Source organism: Amphiura filiformis, unplaced genomic scaffold (genome assembly GCF_039555335.1).
Source record: "Amphiura filiformis unplaced genomic scaffold, Afil_fr2py scaffold_596, whole genome shotgun sequence".
Taxonomy (NCBI): domain Eukaryota; kingdom Metazoa; phylum Echinodermata; class Ophiuroidea; order Amphilepidida; family Amphiuridae; genus Amphiura; species Amphiura filiformis.
In genome coordinates this window covers 227758-248414 of record NW_027306060.1, presented here as the reverse complement: position 1 = coordinate 248414, position 20657 = coordinate 227758, and the positions used below count along the sequence as shown (strand labels likewise).

The 20657-nt window shown below is 36.2% G+C and overlaps 1 protein-coding gene across 1 annotated transcript in view; it reads right to left on the bottom strand.

The window, feature by feature from the left end:
* The window catches only part of LOC140145734 (probable ATP-dependent RNA helicase DDX60), a 79144-nt gene extending 66728 nt beyond the window's left edge, over positions 1 to 12416 (bottom strand). Inside the window, exons 1-3 of the mRNA XM_072167415.1 lie at positions 12290 to 12416; positions 11204 to 11406; positions 9319 to 9374 (exon numbers count right to left, since the gene is read on the bottom strand). Of these exons, the coding sequence (XP_072023516.1) occupies positions 9319 to 9374; positions 11204 to 11284 (137 nt within the window). The 5' untranslated portion in view covers positions 11285 to 11406; positions 12290 to 12416. The remainder of the gene's footprint in view (positions 1 to 9318; positions 9375 to 11203; positions 11407 to 12289) is intronic.
* Positions 12417 to 20657: the final 8241 nt, after the last annotated feature.

Below are 20657 nucleotides of genomic sequence, written 5' to 3'. Positions count from 1 at the left end.
TGTCAGATTTTCAGTTAATTTTGTTTTCTTGATCATATTTAGCCCTCTGAATCACATCAAAACCAGATTTTTACCCAGCTATTCGATCCCCCACCCAGGCAGATTTTCACCCAGCTATGCAATCCCCATTATTTTGCTCCCCCATCCACCCCAAGCAGATTTTCACCCAGCTGCATGCCCCCTCAAATGCAAAAATCTAGTTACGCCATTGCTGCTCTCAATTCAATTTTATCTTTAAGGATAGGAATCATGCATTGTGAAGGGCTGGCATTTTTGTTCCATATTTGGACATGAACTAAAAAATTAACATGAAACAAAACAGCTTCTGTCGGATTCCATTTAAGCCACATGTTGACATAGTAGTGTGCTATATTTGCATGTGCATATTTTTTTTGGTAATTGAGGGCATGCACCCTCTTCAGAAAACCTGACAAACGCCCCTTTGAATTATAGTGCATGTCTATATCTGTACAGTATTGTATCAATAAGTTATTTTCGCAGGGCTAATTTTTCGCAATTTTAACTGGTTTGAATAGTTTCATGGTTTATATTTTATTCAGGATTTGAAAGGGCTATACATACTCTATTGAAGTCTATGGGTTGAAAATATTTTTGCAAGGTTTTGAATTCACGGGTGCATGTTTAACCCCATGAGAACTACCTGCTTATTGGCCAAAAATAAGTTTCTATTAACAATTTGACCCATCAGCAACATTGTTAAAATAATTTCACCACACAAAAAAATTTGGGTGAATTATTTGTAAATCTCCATTCTGATTGGTAATTAAAGTGAAGATATCACGTTATTGACCAATCAGAGGTAATGTTAGATCTGCAGGTAGTGTTCAGGGGGTTAAACAATGAAAATTAAACCCCTGTGAAAATTTTTCCATAATGCAGTATACATACATTGGTACACATCCGGCTTGTATCTAGACAGTTTCACAGTGCTCATGTATTTTTCACTTTTAACTTGAACAGCGAGATTGGCACTGCGGATGAATTTCTCTCTTGCAAATGCAACTATTCCGTCTCAAAATGGCTCAAAAACTGCACATACTGAAACTGGTCTCAATGTTTTTGTTGATTCCAGTGTGTGGAGCAACAAAGAAGTTACCATGCACCAACCCAAGCGGAAACTTAGTGTGTAAAGTATGGGACTATACCAATCTGGATTGCGCTAACAGGAAGTTAGTCTGTATTCCACCATTGCCTCATGTTAACACCACTGCTATTGAGTTACACGACTTATCAAATAATCACCTGAGTATTGTCCGCAATGATACTTTCCTCAAGTTTAGTAATCTGCTTCAATTAGACATGTCCTCAAATAATATATCCATCATAGAAAATCGGGCATTCCATGGGCTAGGCAAACTGCAGGTGTTGAAGTTGATTGATAATCACATATCAACTCTAGCTGCAACTGTGTTTATCGGACTCAAAAGCCTATTGGATCTTTCCGTCGAATTTGGCAGCAATTTACACCATATTGCCAATGAGCCATTTTCTGAAATCACATCCGTGCTTCATCTTGAAATCAATTTGACTACCAATTTTTTTTCAGACTGTGCTAAAGTTGAACATCTTTTCGCCGATCAAACTGTTCTACAGCACCTGAAAGTTTTGGATGCAGGCACAGTGAAATGTCCAAGATTTGATTTATGTTCGCTACGAGCATTGAACACTTTGGAACTGCGTGGAGTTAATGTCAGTCTTGGCGATGAATGTTTAGAATATGTTCCTCTGAAATCGCTACACTACTCTAAGCCCTGTTCTCAACGATATGAACAAACAGGAGTACCAGACATTTTATTTGATCTATTTGGGAATCTCACAAGTTTTCACACAGATATTTACCCAGATTTGGAGTCAGCTGTGCAAGCTTTTAACTATTCAAACTCATCACTTCAGCACTTGTCACTGACCTTCTATACCGACATAGAGGGCGTAGATATACGCATACGGACACCAACATTTGAACCATTAGCGAACATATCATTGCATGAACTTGAAATAGAATTTATCTCGAAATATTTGAACAATGATAAAAGAGTTACTTTTGATGGTTCGCCATTTCAATGGTTTCCAGCTCTTCAAGAATTACATGTATGTGGAAATTTTTACTACATATTTATTGATCAAGACACCTTCAGAGGCCTGTACGATTTGCACGAGTTACATATATCATCATTTGATGAAATCCACGCCAAATTGAATTTATCCGACAGTTACAACACCATGAAGACATTGAACTTTTCTCAGAACAGAGAATATTACCTGGATTATTTTGAAAGTAATATATGCTCAATGTCTGCTCTAGAAACATTAGATATATCAAATTGGTTTGAACCAAGCACCCCTCGTTCTCATATTTCATGCACACTGCCAAATTTGAAAAAGATATTCCTGACAAAAAATCAAGGTCCCCCTTCTCCGATGTCCAATATCACAACGGTTTGTCATTTATTTCCTAATCTTGAATTGTTTGATGGCAGTAACAGACAAGACTATTCGAATTACAACTTTGCAATGAGTTTTGAATGCCCTTTTCTTGAAACTCTTGACTTGTCATACTCGTATATTGGTTCCGGATTACAACGGTTTAATGCACCTAATTTGGAGCACTTGTATTTGGCGCACTTGAATGTTTATGAGAGTGGGTATCCACTAACTAGTTTCAATGTACCAAAACTGAAGACTCTAGCTATCACTTCAAGTGATATCAGGGATTTCAATGACAAACTGGCTCAGTTCTTCAATAATTTGGTATTATTAGAATATCTTGATTTGAGTGGCAATGCGTTCATGTTTCCAAGTCCCATTATATTGCCTGGAATATCCTATGCAAATCTAGTATATCTCAATTATAGCGGCATAATAGCGAATGAATATCAGGGAATTGATATGAATTACATGCAAAATCTGCCGAATTTGGAAACTTTGGATTTGAGTCATAATTATATAAAAAATGTCTCGGTATCCATTTTGAATCATCCTAAATTGCGGAAGTTGGGCTTAATGTACAATCACCTGTACTGCGACTGCGACAACCAAGCATTGAACAGGTGGATAAAGACGGATCGAGTCGTTTATCTTCAACATTACCCGGACAGTTACCTTTGTGAAGGGCCGCAATCACAACAATCGATGTGGGAGGGGCTAAGCATTACTGAAATCAACTTGGACTGCAAATTATATATTTGGATTTACGTCACTGCAGGTGCCTGCTGCAGCCTACTCGTAATGTTGGTCATTATTTTCGCATTATTATATCGTCAGCGCAGACGGTATATGAGTTATCAACTCATGAACGATGCTTCTGCCGTTCTCACCGAAAATTACAGTGTGGACACTGATCTCCCGAACGATTCACAATATGACGCTTACGTATGCTACCACATTAACGACCAACAATGGGTAGATGGTGAACTTTTACCCAATATTGCAGTTGCAGAAAATTTCAGACTTTCCCTGCGAATCAGAGATGTTTTAAACGGGAGTGGTACACTATCGGAAATCATTCAAAACAGTCGTAAAATTCTAGTGCTATTGTCGCCTCAATTTCTTGAGGACAGGTATTGCTGTATGGAATTGAACATCATTACGCAACGGCAAAGACGGGCACAAGATAACAATACCTTGACCTTTGTCTTCCTTGAGGAAATTCCATGTGATAGGCAGTCTTGTTTGCTACGCCAATTGCTCCGCTATGGACAGTATTTGATATGGGAAACTGATGAACATGGGGAGTACAATTTGTTTTGGCAAAATCTTAAGAGAGAACTTCAGGAACCCAGTGCTATACCTGTGAACTGTTGTAATATATAATTACTGTTGTTATTTTTAATTCTTAGACAAATGTGTACATGCCTTTACGCGTGTGCGTAATAACTGTGTACGTCAAAAAAACGCTAACCTGAGTGCCCTGCTGCTTAGTAACAATATTATGCTGTCTGATTGGTTGAAGTTTTTTCAAATAGTGGGTAGTGTACAAGCATCATCTGCACTTGTAGGATGCAGTTGGTCCTTTCAAATTTATGTACATGTTGTGTTTGAGAATTAAATACAACAACAGTAAGGCCAATGAAAGTTAATTCTGAGTCAATTTCCAAATATTTTCAGAAAACAACTGAGGACAACTTGCAGTGGCGGCGCCAGGAATTTTCTTTCGGGGGCATTAGGGGAAAAGTGAATTTCAGGGGGGGCAAAATTACCGCAAAAAAGTGGAAATTTCCGTCATTTTGGGTTTTTTCTGGGGGGCAACAGGGGGCAAGAGTTCTGACTGGGGGGCATTTTCCCCCATGCCCCCTGTGGTGCCGCCACTGACAACTTGAATTATTCATAATCTTATTTTACCTATTACGAAAGTACTAAATCATCTGACAAAGGACGCTTAAAAATCACCAATTTTGAAAGACAAACTTTAAAGTTTAGGGTAGCTCCTGAGGGGCCACTCAGAATTATACTGGTAAGCATTCGCGGTTAAGAAAACACAGATTAAGGGTGGTTTTGAAAAACAAAACGAGGATCTGCGATTAAGGTCTCAAAACACTCATTTTACGAGAAGAAGGGGTGCTTTTTTAAAGAACAATCCTCACTTAGGGTAGTTTTTTAAAATTACCCAATTAACGGCCATTAGTGGTGACATATTTATCAAGTTATTCGGCACAAAAGAGTGGTTTTCGAGCAATTTTACAAACCAGATTTTAAAAATTTGGAGCCGACTTCAACAGCGCCAGGAATAGCTGATCATCATCACTGAATGACACTCATACCAACACACGCAATGTCTATCCTTGTTTAGGGGTACATTTCAAACCAATTAGTCGCTTAGGGTGTTTTTATTTGAGTAAAATCCTCACTTTGGGTTAGTTTGAGAAAATTTCAACATCCTAGCTTAGGGTCATTTTTGAAAGTCAATCCACATGGATGCTTACAACTTTTATACATACGGGGGTAGCTTTAATTTTGAGCACCCTGGATATGTATGTACTGGGCTAATAGATTCCAATTATAATCCTTACACCCCTATGGAAGACATGCCCTATATAATCTTCCACACAGGGAGTCTAAATTTCAAATGAGTTTACCTCCCCGGGGTTTACCTGAATGGATGACTCCATTTGAAATCTGCACCCCCACCTGATGACTCCATTTGAAATTTACACACCCCATGTGTGGGAGATTAAGGTCATGTCTTCCATATGGGGTATATTGGTTTCAACTGGAATAGCCCATGGTTACAGATTTGACTTGAATGTAATTGCATTTTCAAGCTCCATTTTCCATTTTGCAGACAAGATACTCAAATATCAAAGTTCAAACAGTAAAAAATTAAAAATAGCATGTAATATATGTGACCAGCTCTAACAAAACCCGGAACAAGTCGCTAGACATGTTTTTGAGTTATAGGCCTTTAGGCTTTAAAGATGACATTCCCATAAAAAAAATCAAATTTTTGCATTCTTAATTTCATGGTATTTGACTGTGGGACTATAGCGTAATTCTATTGGGGGCATTATCCGGAAAAAAAAAACGGCTAAGAGATTAACTGTGCCCAATAGAAACTGACCTTCTCCGCTATTCTCCGGATAATAGCAGCGAGAGTTTTCCAGGGAGATTATCCTACTTTTAGTAGGATAATTGCGGTGAAATTATCTGGATAACGCATCGTTCCGACAGACTGCGCTTACAGGAGAGAAACCGGAAATTGACACGGTCACATGATCGCAACGTGTGTTCTGTTTTGTTTACCATTTCATCAGCTGTGTGTGTTTGGAGCTGAGCTGACGAATACCACATACAACTTTTGTTCAGAGTAAAAAAAATTTGTAAACATTGTTAAAAGAGGCATAAATTAAGGTATAGATTATTAATAAATCAGAAATCATGGCTGAAAATCCTCTTTTCGCTTGGACAACTGAAGGAATAGGCCTAAGGGCCCAAGAAGGTTTCAGCATGTTCAGTGATTACAGCGGTGTAAAGTGTGTGTAGGTCGAGAGTAAGCCGGCATACAACTTCAATAATACAACATGTTTTGTAATTTGTAGGCTAGGCTAATCTTTTCTGTGTAGCATGGACAGATTTATCTTCCAAGATTCATTTGAAGGTAGAATTAACATGTTAAAATTCCCATAAGTGAACAAGTTACGAGTCGCCATCGTCAACCATACAAGACTTGCAATGACCTGAGATATGACCTTTCTCCGGCAAAGTCACGAAGTGTGACAATCGGGCCACGGCTGCTTGCATTTTCCGGATAACAGTCCCCAATAGAAATTGACCGTTAGCAGTCATTCTCCGCTATTACCCGGTTAACAATTTCACTGGAAAAATTCCGAATGCTCAATAGAAACATGCTATACGTGGACTATCAAATCCTTGAAAGTACTTATTAAAACAAGGTTTATTTAATCAATAATTAACAATCAAATTATGATAATCCCTATTCAATCCTTAGTAAGGCAGGAAACTAATTAGCCCATTGCTCAGAATAGCAACTTGGCGAAAATATCAAGGTATCATTTACAAAATTATCCATATCTTGAAAAGTATTAATGCTATTTGTATACTTTTGGTATTATTTTAATTAAAATCATAAAATGTTAAAAATGTGACTTGTTCCTGGTTTTGTCAGACTGGGCCACATATTTGCACCACTTTACATAAATACCTGACTTGGGTATAAATATAAATAATAATATAAATATAATAGCCCTTTTTCCAGTGAAGTCACCAGTTAAAATTGGGTCCAACATACAGCCTTTGTGAAAACAACACATGTGATCCGTATGCAAATGCACTGAAAGCCAACACCAAAGATCTGTTTATGTGACACGCTGCGACCTTCGCATGTGACCACCGCATAATAGGCTTTGGGTTCGTCAGGCCACAATGTAAATAAACAAGTGATGCAAATGGAGCATCAATGGAATAAACATTAATTTTGCATTTTCCATTTTGTGGGATCAAAACCAGTTTAAACATGGGGGGGGGGGGTAACATAGCCACCAAAATTTATGATGTGCCCCTCGTGGACCACATTTTCAGTGATAGCACCAAGAATTATTTTTTTCAGGGGAGGGAGCATGGGGTAAAGTGAAAATGAATTTCTGGGGGGATCATGAAGTTTTGCACAAAATTGTCACAAAAAGTGGAAATTTATTGGATTTACTAGGGGACAAGAGTTCTTCCCCCAAGCCCCCCCCCCAAAAAAAAATTCCACGGGATGGGGTGGGGGGGGGGAGAAGAATTAGATAGTGCATTAAACCAGGTTTGTCAGAATTGGATATTTACACCAGTGATAAAAAGTGCTGTCTTCATCTGGGGGGGGCAGATCAAGTTCTTCCCCCATGCTCCCCCCCCCCAAATTCCATGGGATGGGGGGAGGAGGAATTGGATAGTGCATTAGACCAGCATTATAAGAATTGTATCATGGATATTTACACTAGTGATAAAATGTGCTGTCTTCATAGTGAAATATCATATGAAAATCAGACAAATGTGGCAGTTGTTGAAAGGGGGGAACCTGGCCCAGGGGGGGTACTTAGTACAAACGACCATACGCGGATGTGCTGCTAATATGGGTAGCATTTTCGGCCTTTTGGTATATCAATTACCCCTTTTTCTAAGCCAATTTTGGTATATGAATGGGTCCTTTTTTCAATTTTTTCAAAATTAGCTCAATCTAGCCAAAATTTCGAAATTTTCCAAAAGCATTGGAAAAATTTGTAAAAACTAAGACAATTTTGGTTAAATTTGGTCAAAAATTTTGACTTTTGGTATATCAATGGGTCCAAATTTCTTGAAAAATTGGTATATTTCTGGGTCCACTTTCAAATTCTCAGTGGCACATCCCTACCAAAATCAAACTTGAGTACCCCCCTGGAACCTGGACAATGCTCAAAAAAAAAAGTTTTAAAAATTAGCTCAATCTAGCCAAAATTTTGAAATTTTCCAAAAACATTGGAAAAATTTGTAAAAACTAAGACAATTTTGGTTAAATTTGGCCAAAAATTTTGACTTTTGGTATATCAATGGGTCCAAATTTCTTGAAAAATTGGTATATTTCTGGGTCCAAAGTGAACAGGAAATCTATCTACCTTGTCCCATGCACCAATGAATCATAAACGCAATGCAACATGGTCAGAGAAAGTTTGCAAATTGCGTGTATTTAAGGGCTGGGGTATGAACGTTTGGACAGTATTTATTGTGGGACATTAGAGCACATCAGACATATCGAATTGCATTCTGAATACGAAGAATGTCATTCTGATATCAAATAATTTTGATTTTTGAAATTAGCAATTTAATACACATTTTATGGCAAATCATTAAAATTGATATTTTTGATATTTAATAGTACTTGATGTATTCTTTATAAATCTGATGATTTATTCTTAAAGTGTATGTAGGTGGGATGAAAAGCCGACGATCAATTGAAATTTTGACCTTTTCGTATTGAAGATATGGATTTTTTCCCAAAACACCAAAAAAATTAGGTCTTTTGGGAAAAAAATCCATATCTTCAATATGAAAGGTCAAAATTTTCAATTGACCGTCGGCTTTTCCTCCCTGCTACATACACTTTTTTAAGAATATGTCATTAGATTTATATAATTTACTTCGAGGACTGTTATATATCAAAAATTTGAAAAATATCAAATTTTTATAATTTGTCATAAAATTTGTATTATATTGTGACTTTCAAAAATGAAAATTATTTGATATCAGAAAGACATGCTTCAGATTCAGAATGCAATTCGATAGGTCTGAGGTGCTCTCATGTCCCACAAAAATACTGTCGAAACGCAATAAACGCCATTTTAGATCCCTTAAAGGAAGTCTCCGACAATTACAACATTATTCCTCATATGTGATGCGATCAAGCATAATCAGTCGGAATTCGGAAATATTAAATTTTCAGTTTTTATAGGATAACAAGCATTTACAAAGCTGGATTTTGCAGAAAACTCCATTGAAATTGAACAACCAGTTCCAAAGATATATAATTAAAGATTTTTCAAAACAAGAGGAAACAAAAGGAAATATTTCCTTTGTTTGGTTATATTTCAAAATCAATATTTCCGAGTTCCAACTGATTTTGCTTGATCGCATCACATAATTATGTTATAAAGCAATTATCACGCACGAATCATGTGGTTCTATTTAAAACAAACTCATATTGACCAAAAAAAGGGTTATCTTAGCCTCAAGAAAAAAATCCTGACCGACCAACTCTACTTGGAAATTCCGGTTGTCCGCCAATAAAACAGGGGTTTTTCCTGGCCAAGTGGAGAAATCCTATATACTCACATTCTTGGTGCATTGATGTACAGATTCTGGCATGCTTCCTGTGCTTTTCTGTATATCTGGACAAAATTAAAATATTAATGCAGCAGCGGATCCACAGAGTGCATGTGTAAGGGGGCTCTTCCCCTGTAGTTTTTGGCAAATCTTGCAAAATCAAAGGTCCAGCTTTCTTATAATACCAACGAACATTTTTATCCACATTAGAAATACATATTTGATTTTACTAAAGATGCCTAAAATGTTCCAAGGACTTTTTTCAAGGATTGTAGGTCATTTACACAGGTGCACACCCCAAACCCCCAGATTACAAAGAAACAAAGATCATTTCCCATTTTTGAAACTTTACACACATGAAGAACAACTTGATAAAAGATACTTCAATTAATTAAAGGTGGTTGATCTGATTGACAGCCTCATCCCCAATTTTACCCTATCAAAATGCAGATTTTGGTATCAGGTGAAAGCTCATATTTTTTCTCATTAACATATTGAAATTAGATGCTCCAAATCGGTATATTTCCGAAGAAATCGCCAAAAAACTGTTGAATTAGTCTCAAATGTGGTATACCACATTTTTACTAATTCAGCAGTTTTTGATGATATCTTCGAAATACACCGACTTGAACTCCTTATTTCAGTATGTTAATGAGAAAAATAGGATCTTTCATTTGATATCTATTTATTACGTGATCATGATGATCATCATTAATAAAAACACTGAAGACTACCAGTTTTACGCTGTCTTAAATGTCAGTAATTCCATGAAGAATTAGTCACATTTACAATGAACATTTACATGATCTTTTTGTATGAATGCTTGAAAGGGAAAACATTTTATGTTATACATAAGTTTTAAAGAATTTGATTTTCCAAAATATATCAGGTCACCTTCCTTTAACCGCCTATCCAGCAACTTTACTACATAATATGATCCTCTATCATTATGTGCAGGATCCATGCAACAACACGTATCAAACAAATCTACACATATATAAAATCCATATTCTGGGTGATTTTTGCAATTATGTAAACAACATCATGTCAGAAACATAAGTGCCCAGCCAAAATTCCTTTGCTAAGTACCCTGGGATAAATACGGTACTAGGAAATAGGTTATTTATCTCTTCATTGCCAAATTTGTTGATTCTGAGGGAATCTCTCCAGAAATTGGCAACTGCAAGGCACCACAAGCTCTGCTTCCATGCCTGCAGCCCGGCCTGCAGGTTATGTTTTAACACCCTTCCCTTTACAATATTAGTGGTAGCTTTCCTGTTGTTTTCCCCTTCCTCTATTCTAATTTTACATGATATAAGACCTACTACCGCAAAATGAGGGTAAAGTCGCAAGTTGGTAGTTTCGAGAAGCCCTGGCTGCTGCATTGGTGTTCTTTGTTTCACATGTGTACATCAATTCATCAAGCAAAATAGTATGTCTGTATGTCCTTTGTGAATGGGGGCACAATGGGCCATTCGCAAAGGACATGCTACTGGTTTGTACACAGGTGCATGGCAAACAAAGAACATCAACTTACATACAGGATGTCTCAAAACTACTATACTTTCATCAGCTCGTAATCAGCTGGAATTGTTAGGCTTTTACCACTACGCCAAAAAGTAGACCCATGTTAAGAGTGATACAGTTGACCTGTCTGGTCTATATTGTGTGTGCTAAATAAAGTAGACAAAGTATAGGGCTTCAAATAATAATTTGTGATTCTCTTGGCGAAATGTCACAAGACAATTAAAAAAATAAAATATATTTGTAATCCGCGATGTTATTAGCCCCGGGTATAAGGCCCCCTGCGGATTATGAGCTGATCAAACTATAACTAGTGTCTTTATGCTCATTTCATGGTAGCAGGTTACATTTGTATTCCTGCATGTCATACCTTCATTTGGACTATTGGTTGATCATCTTCATCTTCGGAAGAATCTGACGATTCATCACCATCAGAGTCCATACAGCTCATACCAACCACGCCATCTTCATCAATGCTGTCATCATCTGAATTGCTGCTCTCAGTTTCTTCAGCATCATCATCAGGGTCATAAGGTGCATTTATTGACAAGTCTTCCAGGGCTTCCACAGTTCCTATATCGATATAGATAGACGGCATTAAGAATTTAGAATAACTGCTGGAAAGTCAAGAGATTAGGATTTAGAGGTTAGTTTTAGGGTTAGAATTAAAATTCGGGTTAGGATTAGGATTTCAGTGGCAGCAGTTTGTTCTGAAGTTTTACTCCATGTAATTTTACACAAAATCAGGGTTAGGATTAGGGTTAAGGTTATGATAATGCATAAGGTTAGGATTAGGCTTAGTCTTATGAAAAGGCTTAGGATTAGCTTACACAAAATAATTACATGAAGGATCGACCTAAAGTTGCTTCCACTGCTCCACAAAGGGATATGAGGTCACATTATTTTTGTGGAACACCGCTAGCTGGCAAATGGTACTAGCATATCGTTTCTAATGGGAATTATTGTACCGTATTCATTTCAATAAGCGCCCAGGGTGCTTAACAAAGATATTTTGCGTGGGCGCTTATTTTTTTTACCTGGTTTACCTAATTTTTTCATAAGGGGCGTTTATTAGAGACAAATTGACGTAGGTTATAAAAGGGTCCTGAGACGTTCTAGTAGCAGAAAATGTATTGCAAGTTTACACAGGACTTGTAGTCCCCTCCAGCTATTTCACTGTATCAACGTCTATCTGTCACTTCAACATTAATGGTACCCTTTAGCAAATTGAAAATACCCTGGGTGGGCACTTATTGGGGCATGGGCGCTTCTTGGAATGAATATGGTAATGGTAATATAAAAGACCTCTAATTAATGCCTCGTTTCGGAAATGTTATGCTGGACCAAACGTTATTTGCCACTCTTCCTAACTTTTTTGCAATTGGTTACCCAAGTGTATACTTTATTTCTTAACAGGCGCCCTCAGGCAGGTGCCATGGTCATTATGAAGACATACTTTGTTCTTCATCTGTATGCTTTACAGGTGTTCTTTGCTCTGTGAGGATATCAATCCCAGTTCCATAATCACCAATGGCTGGTAGTGGTACTCTTTCTTTTGTACTCCATGAAGCCTGGATATCATCATCATCATCATCATCTTGCCACCTGTCTTGGACGTCTTCTGGATCAGGTTCCCCGTTCCAGGTCGCCATGTCGCTTTGGCGCCCTATGTCCTGGTGAAAGATTTTGATTTAAAAGTATACTGTTAAATAAAATGTTTGTCCAAGGAAAAGAAATGGAAAGAGACCAAGTAGTTTATGCCTTACATTATGCCTGAAGGGGACGAAAAAACCCTGTGCTATGGTCGGATGATCTTCTGAAGTTGGGTCGGGCGGGTATATAGGCTTCTTTTTTTTTCAAACATCCTCACACCATGCTCTTTTGTTGTAACACAAATGGACGATATATACATTACCATATTGCCCCCCCCCCCTTTGGAAACAAATCCACACCCTAAAAAAGGCGTACAGGCCTGAGGGCAGGGATTCAATATAAAATGAGGGAAATAATGGGATAAAAAACAAGGTCAAAAAAACCTTTTGAAAACAAGTGAAAACGGCTGCTTTTCTCAGGTGTTTGTCTCAAAAAACAATTAAAAGAAAAATCAAAAATGCAAGAAATGAACCCGAATTTAATCAGCATCACTTCCGTCACATGAAAGGATAATCAGATGAGTGGAAAGTGGCAAAGAATTTGAGAAATGAAAATATTTTCTCAGAAAAATATGTCATATGTTTTTCGAGAAATTTGTCCTTGTGAACATGCAGAATTGCATCATACAGTGAATTTATGTCAAATGCGCTTGAAAATGCATGATACCCTAACATTATTTACTGTCAAAATGAATGTGTATCGATCAAGCACCCATGCGACACAAAAGTTTCAGAGCTGCATGGCACCACTGGTGTTGCATCCAGTTCCTTTACAGCAAAAATGGCATAAAAAATGAAGTTTAGAATGTCAGCATAAAGTTTTGGTTTGACAGAATAAAAGTAGGGAGGACCATCAAAATTTTAAACTTATCCTACTGCTTTCAAACTAAGTGTAAATGAAAGAACTGGCGAAATGGTTTTTGAATGGTTAAAATTGGTCAAACGGTTGATGTATTGTGAATTTTTGAAATTTCTATATATCGCGATTCATGAGACAAGAAGAAGAGCAAAAGGTAAATTAGACAATATCTATTATTTCTATTATCATATTATTTTTTAATAAAAAGATGTATTCTCTTAAATATTGCAATTAAGTACAAAGTGAAAGTTAGTTGACACATAAAGTAAATTTAACACCAACAACATGCACGCATATTTACATATCGGGCCTCAAAATAGCAGAATTAAGCAAAATTTATACATAATAGAATTTATGACCGACTTGGGACACTCCAAAAATCAACAAAAAAAATAAAAAATTTGCAATATTTTTTTTCCAAGTATTTTGGACTATTGGGATGTTAAATTAGCATAAACAAAATTTCAAATGCAAAAAAAAAAAAAAAATGAATTTTGACTTAGCTCTGCTGAGAAAGTTAGAAAATGGGGTATGAATGTTTGAGTGCATTGTTCCGGGTGTAAACTAAATCGAAATGGACTGAAACTTAATTAATAATATTACTGAATATCATAGGCCTACTACTTAGAAACTTTCAAATTTGATCAAACGGCTTCAAAATCAAGTACCGGTAAATAATTTGTAACTTCGGCATACAGAAAGATACAAAAATTTCTGGAATGCTGGCAGAGAGCTGTAGGTATCCCGGATGTAGATGCAAAAGGGCGTGTCAAAATTTGAATGTTTACACCTGCGCCAGGCACCATCTTTAAAATTTGCAAGGTATCCTGGCTTCCCAAGCTAATTGCTGCTGGACTTAGTTTCTGGACAGATTTTCAAGGCTTAATCGCTGGACAGAAAACGACAGGGCTATCACAACGCAGGAGTTGGAGGAATTGTTGATATAATATTTGTCTACGTAATCTGAAATTCTCGGCGACTAGATCACCCTATAGCCCATACAGCTTACACCACCTCACAGCCGGTATCCACTACGATAAAAATATTGGACCTGCCTGTCGTCTATCATAGGTAGAGGATAGTCAAAATAAAAATTCCTATCGTTTATTCTCATTCTTAGTCAGTTAAATATTATTCTAATAACTGTAAACTATTTTTTAAAGCAAAAATTAAGTTACCGTCATAAAAACTCCCCTTTTTCTAAAATGAACGAAACTTGTTTACAACTTCACATCTTTTGTTGCGCGTACTGCTACTTAGCGTGTGCGAGTATTCCGCACTCAAGCGCTCACGCATACAACGCATAATACATACGCCAAGCACCTCTATGAGCGTGTTACGCGTATCAACACTCATTATGACAGGGGGTCATCTACAGCCTGATAGACGACACCCAAAATCATGCGATTGTCCAATCAGATTATGTGTCTACGTAAAGACCACTCCCACTGACTAAGAAAAGGGTATTGTCTCATGGGATTATCTGCTCTATTGGTCCTCCCTAATAAAAAATTGGACGTTTGGTTTTTGAACGATTACAAAAATTCATTTTTTTCATTAATTCAGAACCGCACTGCTGGTACCTTCCGTGTTTAATAACGCTGTGTGCACGTTCTCAAAATTATAAACAAATGCAGTTCTTCTCTGCCCTGACAGATACAGCTGCTGGTTCCTGTACGTCCTGCAGTGTAAGTTTTGCACATAAATTTTATACATGGCATGAACACGTACTGCAGTCGTGATTATGATAGAATTGTTGAACGTGTCATAGCATGGACTGTATTTCTGTAGCATGTTGAAGCTTAATAATAATATAGTTTAGGGTTTATAAAAAGCTTAAAAGTCAATTTGTGCATTGCCTGCTTTACATAATGCTCTTACCTGTTCATTATCATGATTATGTAACAATCAATAGCATGCAGGAAAACTGAACAATTCGTATGCTGGGAAATAATAATGGACTTTGGTACAATATTCAATAATCACTCAATTTCAAACAGCTGCAAGAGCGGCAGTGATTGACATGCATGTCAAATCAATAATATTTGGAACTATTGGAAGTGTTTCTGTATCATAATCCATTGCGTATCATTTTCCCTGGGTCACTTTGAATAAAACTTAAATTTATTTATCATGCACAATAATGCAATGTTCATCTTCTTCATTTACAAAGTATTGGTTTGTGAACTCAAGTAAAAACGAGCTACAGTCCCGCAGGAACGAATTTTTGGAAATGGTTTTAATCTTAATTTAAAAACCCGCTATAGGGGATTTCCCCCACAGCTCATGCAAGTTTAGACTTACATCAAGGCGGCATGGTTTTGATCAAATGGCATGCTTTTAAAAATTCTATATTTTTAATTCTTGGTCTTGATCACATGTTTTTAAAAATTCTAGATTAGTCATTTTCGTGTACCTACGGTGTTTTTTTTTGTTTTTGTTTTCTGATTTGCATCAGTACCATCACCCAAACATAAATATTAGTCTGATAATCATTAAAAAAAACATGTAATAAGGGGTGTATTTTATCACAAATCTGTAAATTAGAACCTTTCAGATAAATTCCTGCTGGGTAGTAATTTTAAGATACAATCCAGTTGAGGGGTAAAATTAGTTGCAAAACCACGCTAAATTTGGGGGTAAATCCTGTTTAGGGCATGAACCCCCAGTTGTTTAGCAAACAACATGGCTTTGTCCAACACTTTGAAGACGGGATTTACCAAAAGACAGTACAAGTGCGCAACATTTAATTCCTTGATTGTAGCTTTAAATTTATTGACACTATGAACGTTTGGACAGTATTTATTGTGGGACATTAGAGCACATCAGACATATCGAATTGCATTATGAATACGAAGAATATCCTTCTGATATCAAATAATTTTGATTTTTTGAAATTCGCAATGTAATACACATTTTATGGCAAATCATTAAAATTGATATTTTTGATATTTAGTAGTACTCGAAGTAAAATTTATAAATCTGATGATTTATACTTAAAGTGTATGTAGGTGGGATGAAAAGCCGACGATCAATTGAAAATTTTGACCTTTCAGATTGAAGATATGGATTTTTTCCCAAAACACCAAAAAAAATTAGGTCTTTTGGGAAAAAATCCATATCTTCAATATAAAAGGTCAAAATTTTCAATTGATTGTCGGCTTTTCCTCCCAGCTACATATACTTTAAGAATATATCATTAGATTTATGAAATTTACTTCAAGGACTGTTATATATCAAAAATTTGAAAAATTTTGATAATTTGTCATAAAATTTGTATTATATCGTGAATTTCAAAAAATGAAAATTATTTAATATCAGAAAGACATGCTTCGTATTCAGAATGCAATTCGATACGTCTGAGGTCCTCTCATGTCCCACAAAAAATACTGTCGAAACGCCATAAACGCTCATTCTAGATCCCTTAAGGCAAATGGTAAAAACCATTATCAACATAGCACATTTTTTTAAATGTTTAACCATGTTATTTACCGGTTAGTATACAGGATGCATCAAAATGATTGGTACCCATTGCAGTGGCGTACCGTGACCGCTCCTACCCCGGGGGGCTGAGAAAATGTAAATTTTTTTCCAAGTTATATTCACAAATTTTTTCCAAGTTATATTTTACCGTGTTACACCCCCTAATATGACAGTAAAAAAAGGTATACTTTCATTATTTTTCAATATTTTTTCGCCCCTTAAGGACCTCCCTTTTTTCTTTTCTTAATCTTTTTGCCACCCCTTTATCTTTTGCCGCCCCATCTTTTTTGCCGCCCTACTTTTACCACGGGGCTGGTGCCCCAAAATACGCCAAGATGCATTGGTTTTGGTATTTATTGAAACGCCCCGCTTCCAAATGCAAAATAGGACCTCTTGGAATGGCCAGAATTTATTAGTTTAACCTTTTTATTACATTAGGCCAAAAAACTAAATTGTTTGGTTGCCCTTCCAAGACAAAAATTTGGAGGGTCGGTAGGTCGATCCCCTTTTTTTCATGGGCTCTTCCTCCATTTTGAAAAGGTCATTTTACATTTAAAAATTTGTGCATTTTTGGACAGAATTTATATGGAAAGGCTTCTTATTTTTAATCAAATATGCATTAAATGAAATGAGTGAATAACAAATATAAACTGTCCAAATTTAAGGTTTCTTCTAAAAAAGATTTCTAATATTTTTGGTTGGTCTCTGAGGGCAACCAAACATATTCTTTTTTGCCTTAAGGGATCTGGAATGAGCGTTTTGACAGTATTTTTTGTGGGACATGAGAGCACATCAGACATATCGAATTGCATTCTGAATACGAAGAATGTCTTTCTGATGTCAAATAATTGTCATTTTTTGAAATTCACGATATAATACAAATTTTATGACAAATTATTAAAATTTGATATTTTTCACATTTTTAATATAAACGTCTCAAAAAATGTAACTAACCCCCCTTAAATAATGGCCATTATTCAAAAAGGGGCTATTGTATTACAAATCTGTAAAATGCATTGGAAGCAGAATTTATATCTGCGCATTTTGACCTCATTTGATACGATATCCCAGAAAACAATAAAACACCAGTCAAGTTAATGTAGTGAGGTCCAGATTTGAAAGTTGCACTTACATGCAAATGTTTACAATACATAAACACTCAGATATCATTACACAGATTTCCTTCCATTACACTGAATACAAAATCAATACAATTTACAGCAACTTTCAAATCTTGGGTTACATTGATTTAAATGTACGCTGTGACGTCAATTGCTGCAAATGAGGTGTCAAAATGTGCAGAAATAAATTCTGCTTCCAACGCATTTTACTGATTTGTAATACAATCACCCGTTTTTGAATAATGATCATTATTTAAGGGGGGTTAGTTTGAGATGTTTATAACAGTCCTCGAAGTAAATTTTATAAATCTAATGATATATTCTTAACGTGTATGTAGCTGGGAGGAAAAGCCGACGATCAATTGAAAATTTTGATCTTTCATATTGAAGATTTTTTTCCCCAAAAGACCTAATTTTTTTGGGTGTTTTGGGAAAAAAATCCATATCTGCAATACGAAAGGTCAAAATTTTCAATTGATCGTCGGCTTTTCATCCCACCTACATACACTTTAAGTATAAATCATCTGATTTATAAAGTTTACTTCGAGGACTGTTAAATATCAAAAATATCAATTTTTAATCATTTGCCATAAAATGTGTATTACATTGCGAATTTCAAAAAATCCAAATTATTTGATATCAGAAGGAAATTCTTCGTATTCAGAATGCAATTCCATATGCCTGATGTGCTCTAATGGCCCATAACAAATACTGTCCATAACGTTCATACCCCATCCCTTAATTAAACAAAATTGATGATATTATGTTGCACCTTGAGGCAGTCTTGTCCATATAATCGCTGAACTGATGGGTATCGTCATTTTTATATAGCCTGTAGCTCACATTGAGAGAAAGAAATGGATCTCGGTTTTCGCATCTGAACTCCTCAGATGTGAATAGATCATAAGCTGGGGGAGGGAGGCACCCCAATATTAAATGTGACATACATGGGAAGTTGCAACTTTCAGAGGCCAAATTGTGCAGAAATAGGTGTATTTTAGGTGAAAATGCTACAGAATGGGGTCATTTGTTGGTAGATGCTTAGAAATTGGGGTCCTTATACAGTCTATAATATCGAATTGATTAATTTGAATTAAAGGAGTATTTCGTGATTCTAGCATCCTCTTTTTATGACATTTTTCAGTAGATATCCACGAAAAAAACTTATTCCCAACATTTCAGTCGATTCCGATTTTGCGTTCGCGAGTTAGGCATGATTATGTGTATTACACTGCTCCATAGACAATGCGTTGTAATTTCGTTCTGGTGCACCAGATTTCACGATATCTTTGCTAAACGAATTAATCTGCAAGAAATATTTTGTACATAAACATTATGTAGCTAGAGGTTTCCAGTGATATAAAAATCTCAACTTTTTTGGAGAAAAGTGGGGGGATGAGGCTGTGGATCACGAAATGCCCTTTTAAACAATTCATCGAGTGGCCATGGGCAGCGCCATTAGACATGTTACAAGATTACCAAGTGACAGGTGATGGACCGTACACACACAAAAGAATAGGCACTTTTTTGATAATTTTTATCAAGGTTACTCAAAACTTTACAGGGGTCTTTGCCTTTTTCATATGTTATGAAAAACTTAATTTGAAAAATATTTTATTGTTATAGGAATTTTTCCACAAAAAGGGCCTTGGAAGCCAAAATTGTCCTCTTGGAGAAACACAAGAAAAAATGGGGGTTTGGGGCCGGGGTTGGGAAGAGGATTTTTGGTTAACTTAAAAAACAAGAAAAAGAATGTTTTTTTTATGGGGGGTGGGGACAGGGAGTAGATTTCTTTGGGAAAAAAAATAAAAATATGGGGTCTTTGGGGAGAAATGTGGGGGGAAAACAAGGGGTAAAATGGAGTGTACATTGAGTGCCTCCTCAGATAGGTAATTTTTTTGCTAACATTATTGACTTGTTGTGAAAAGGACACAAAATTATGACAAAATGACATGGAAATATTTCTAAATAGATTTATTCAAATATACAAATGTATACAACTGTATATTACAATATGTTAATTCATATAGAACAAGAATAGAAAAACTTACAAGGAACGCAAAGCAAAAATCTTAGCAAAAATCTTGGCCCGGATTCAAACCGGGGATCTCCTGCATTTATACAATATATTAATGAATTCATACAAAATACAAACACCGGTGCAATAAAAGCGATACAATCAAGTCTGTCCAGTTCAAGGCAGAACTGGCATGACCCCTTCTGTTAACCTTTGACCCCCATCTGTTATAACCTTTATCTCATGCACCATGACCACGTCCATCTTTCTCTCAATTAACTCTCTCCACATAGGTGTTGACTGCACTGCAGACGACAATTTAAAAAAAAATCCAAACATGTCAGAATTGTAGATCTTTATAACCATGTTTGGAATCAGCATGATAATGCATTAAAATGAGTACAAACATGCCTAGTATTGGTTCAGTGGTTCTTAAAATAGTTCTTGATATTTCGAGAAAATACCTGAAAACTTGGACTTTGTATGTTGAAGCCTATGGTTAGCACATGTAGCATTAGGCAGATCGGAGTGGTGCCTGAGCTGGCAGTGTTAAATGTGCTCAAATATTGAGAAAAGTATTAAAAATAAAATAGGGGAAGGTATGGGTTCAAAGCGTGAGATCACAAGGCTCATTGTAATGGGTTTACCCCCCCATATGCACTGGGAGAGAAGACAGCAAAAACCTTTTTTTA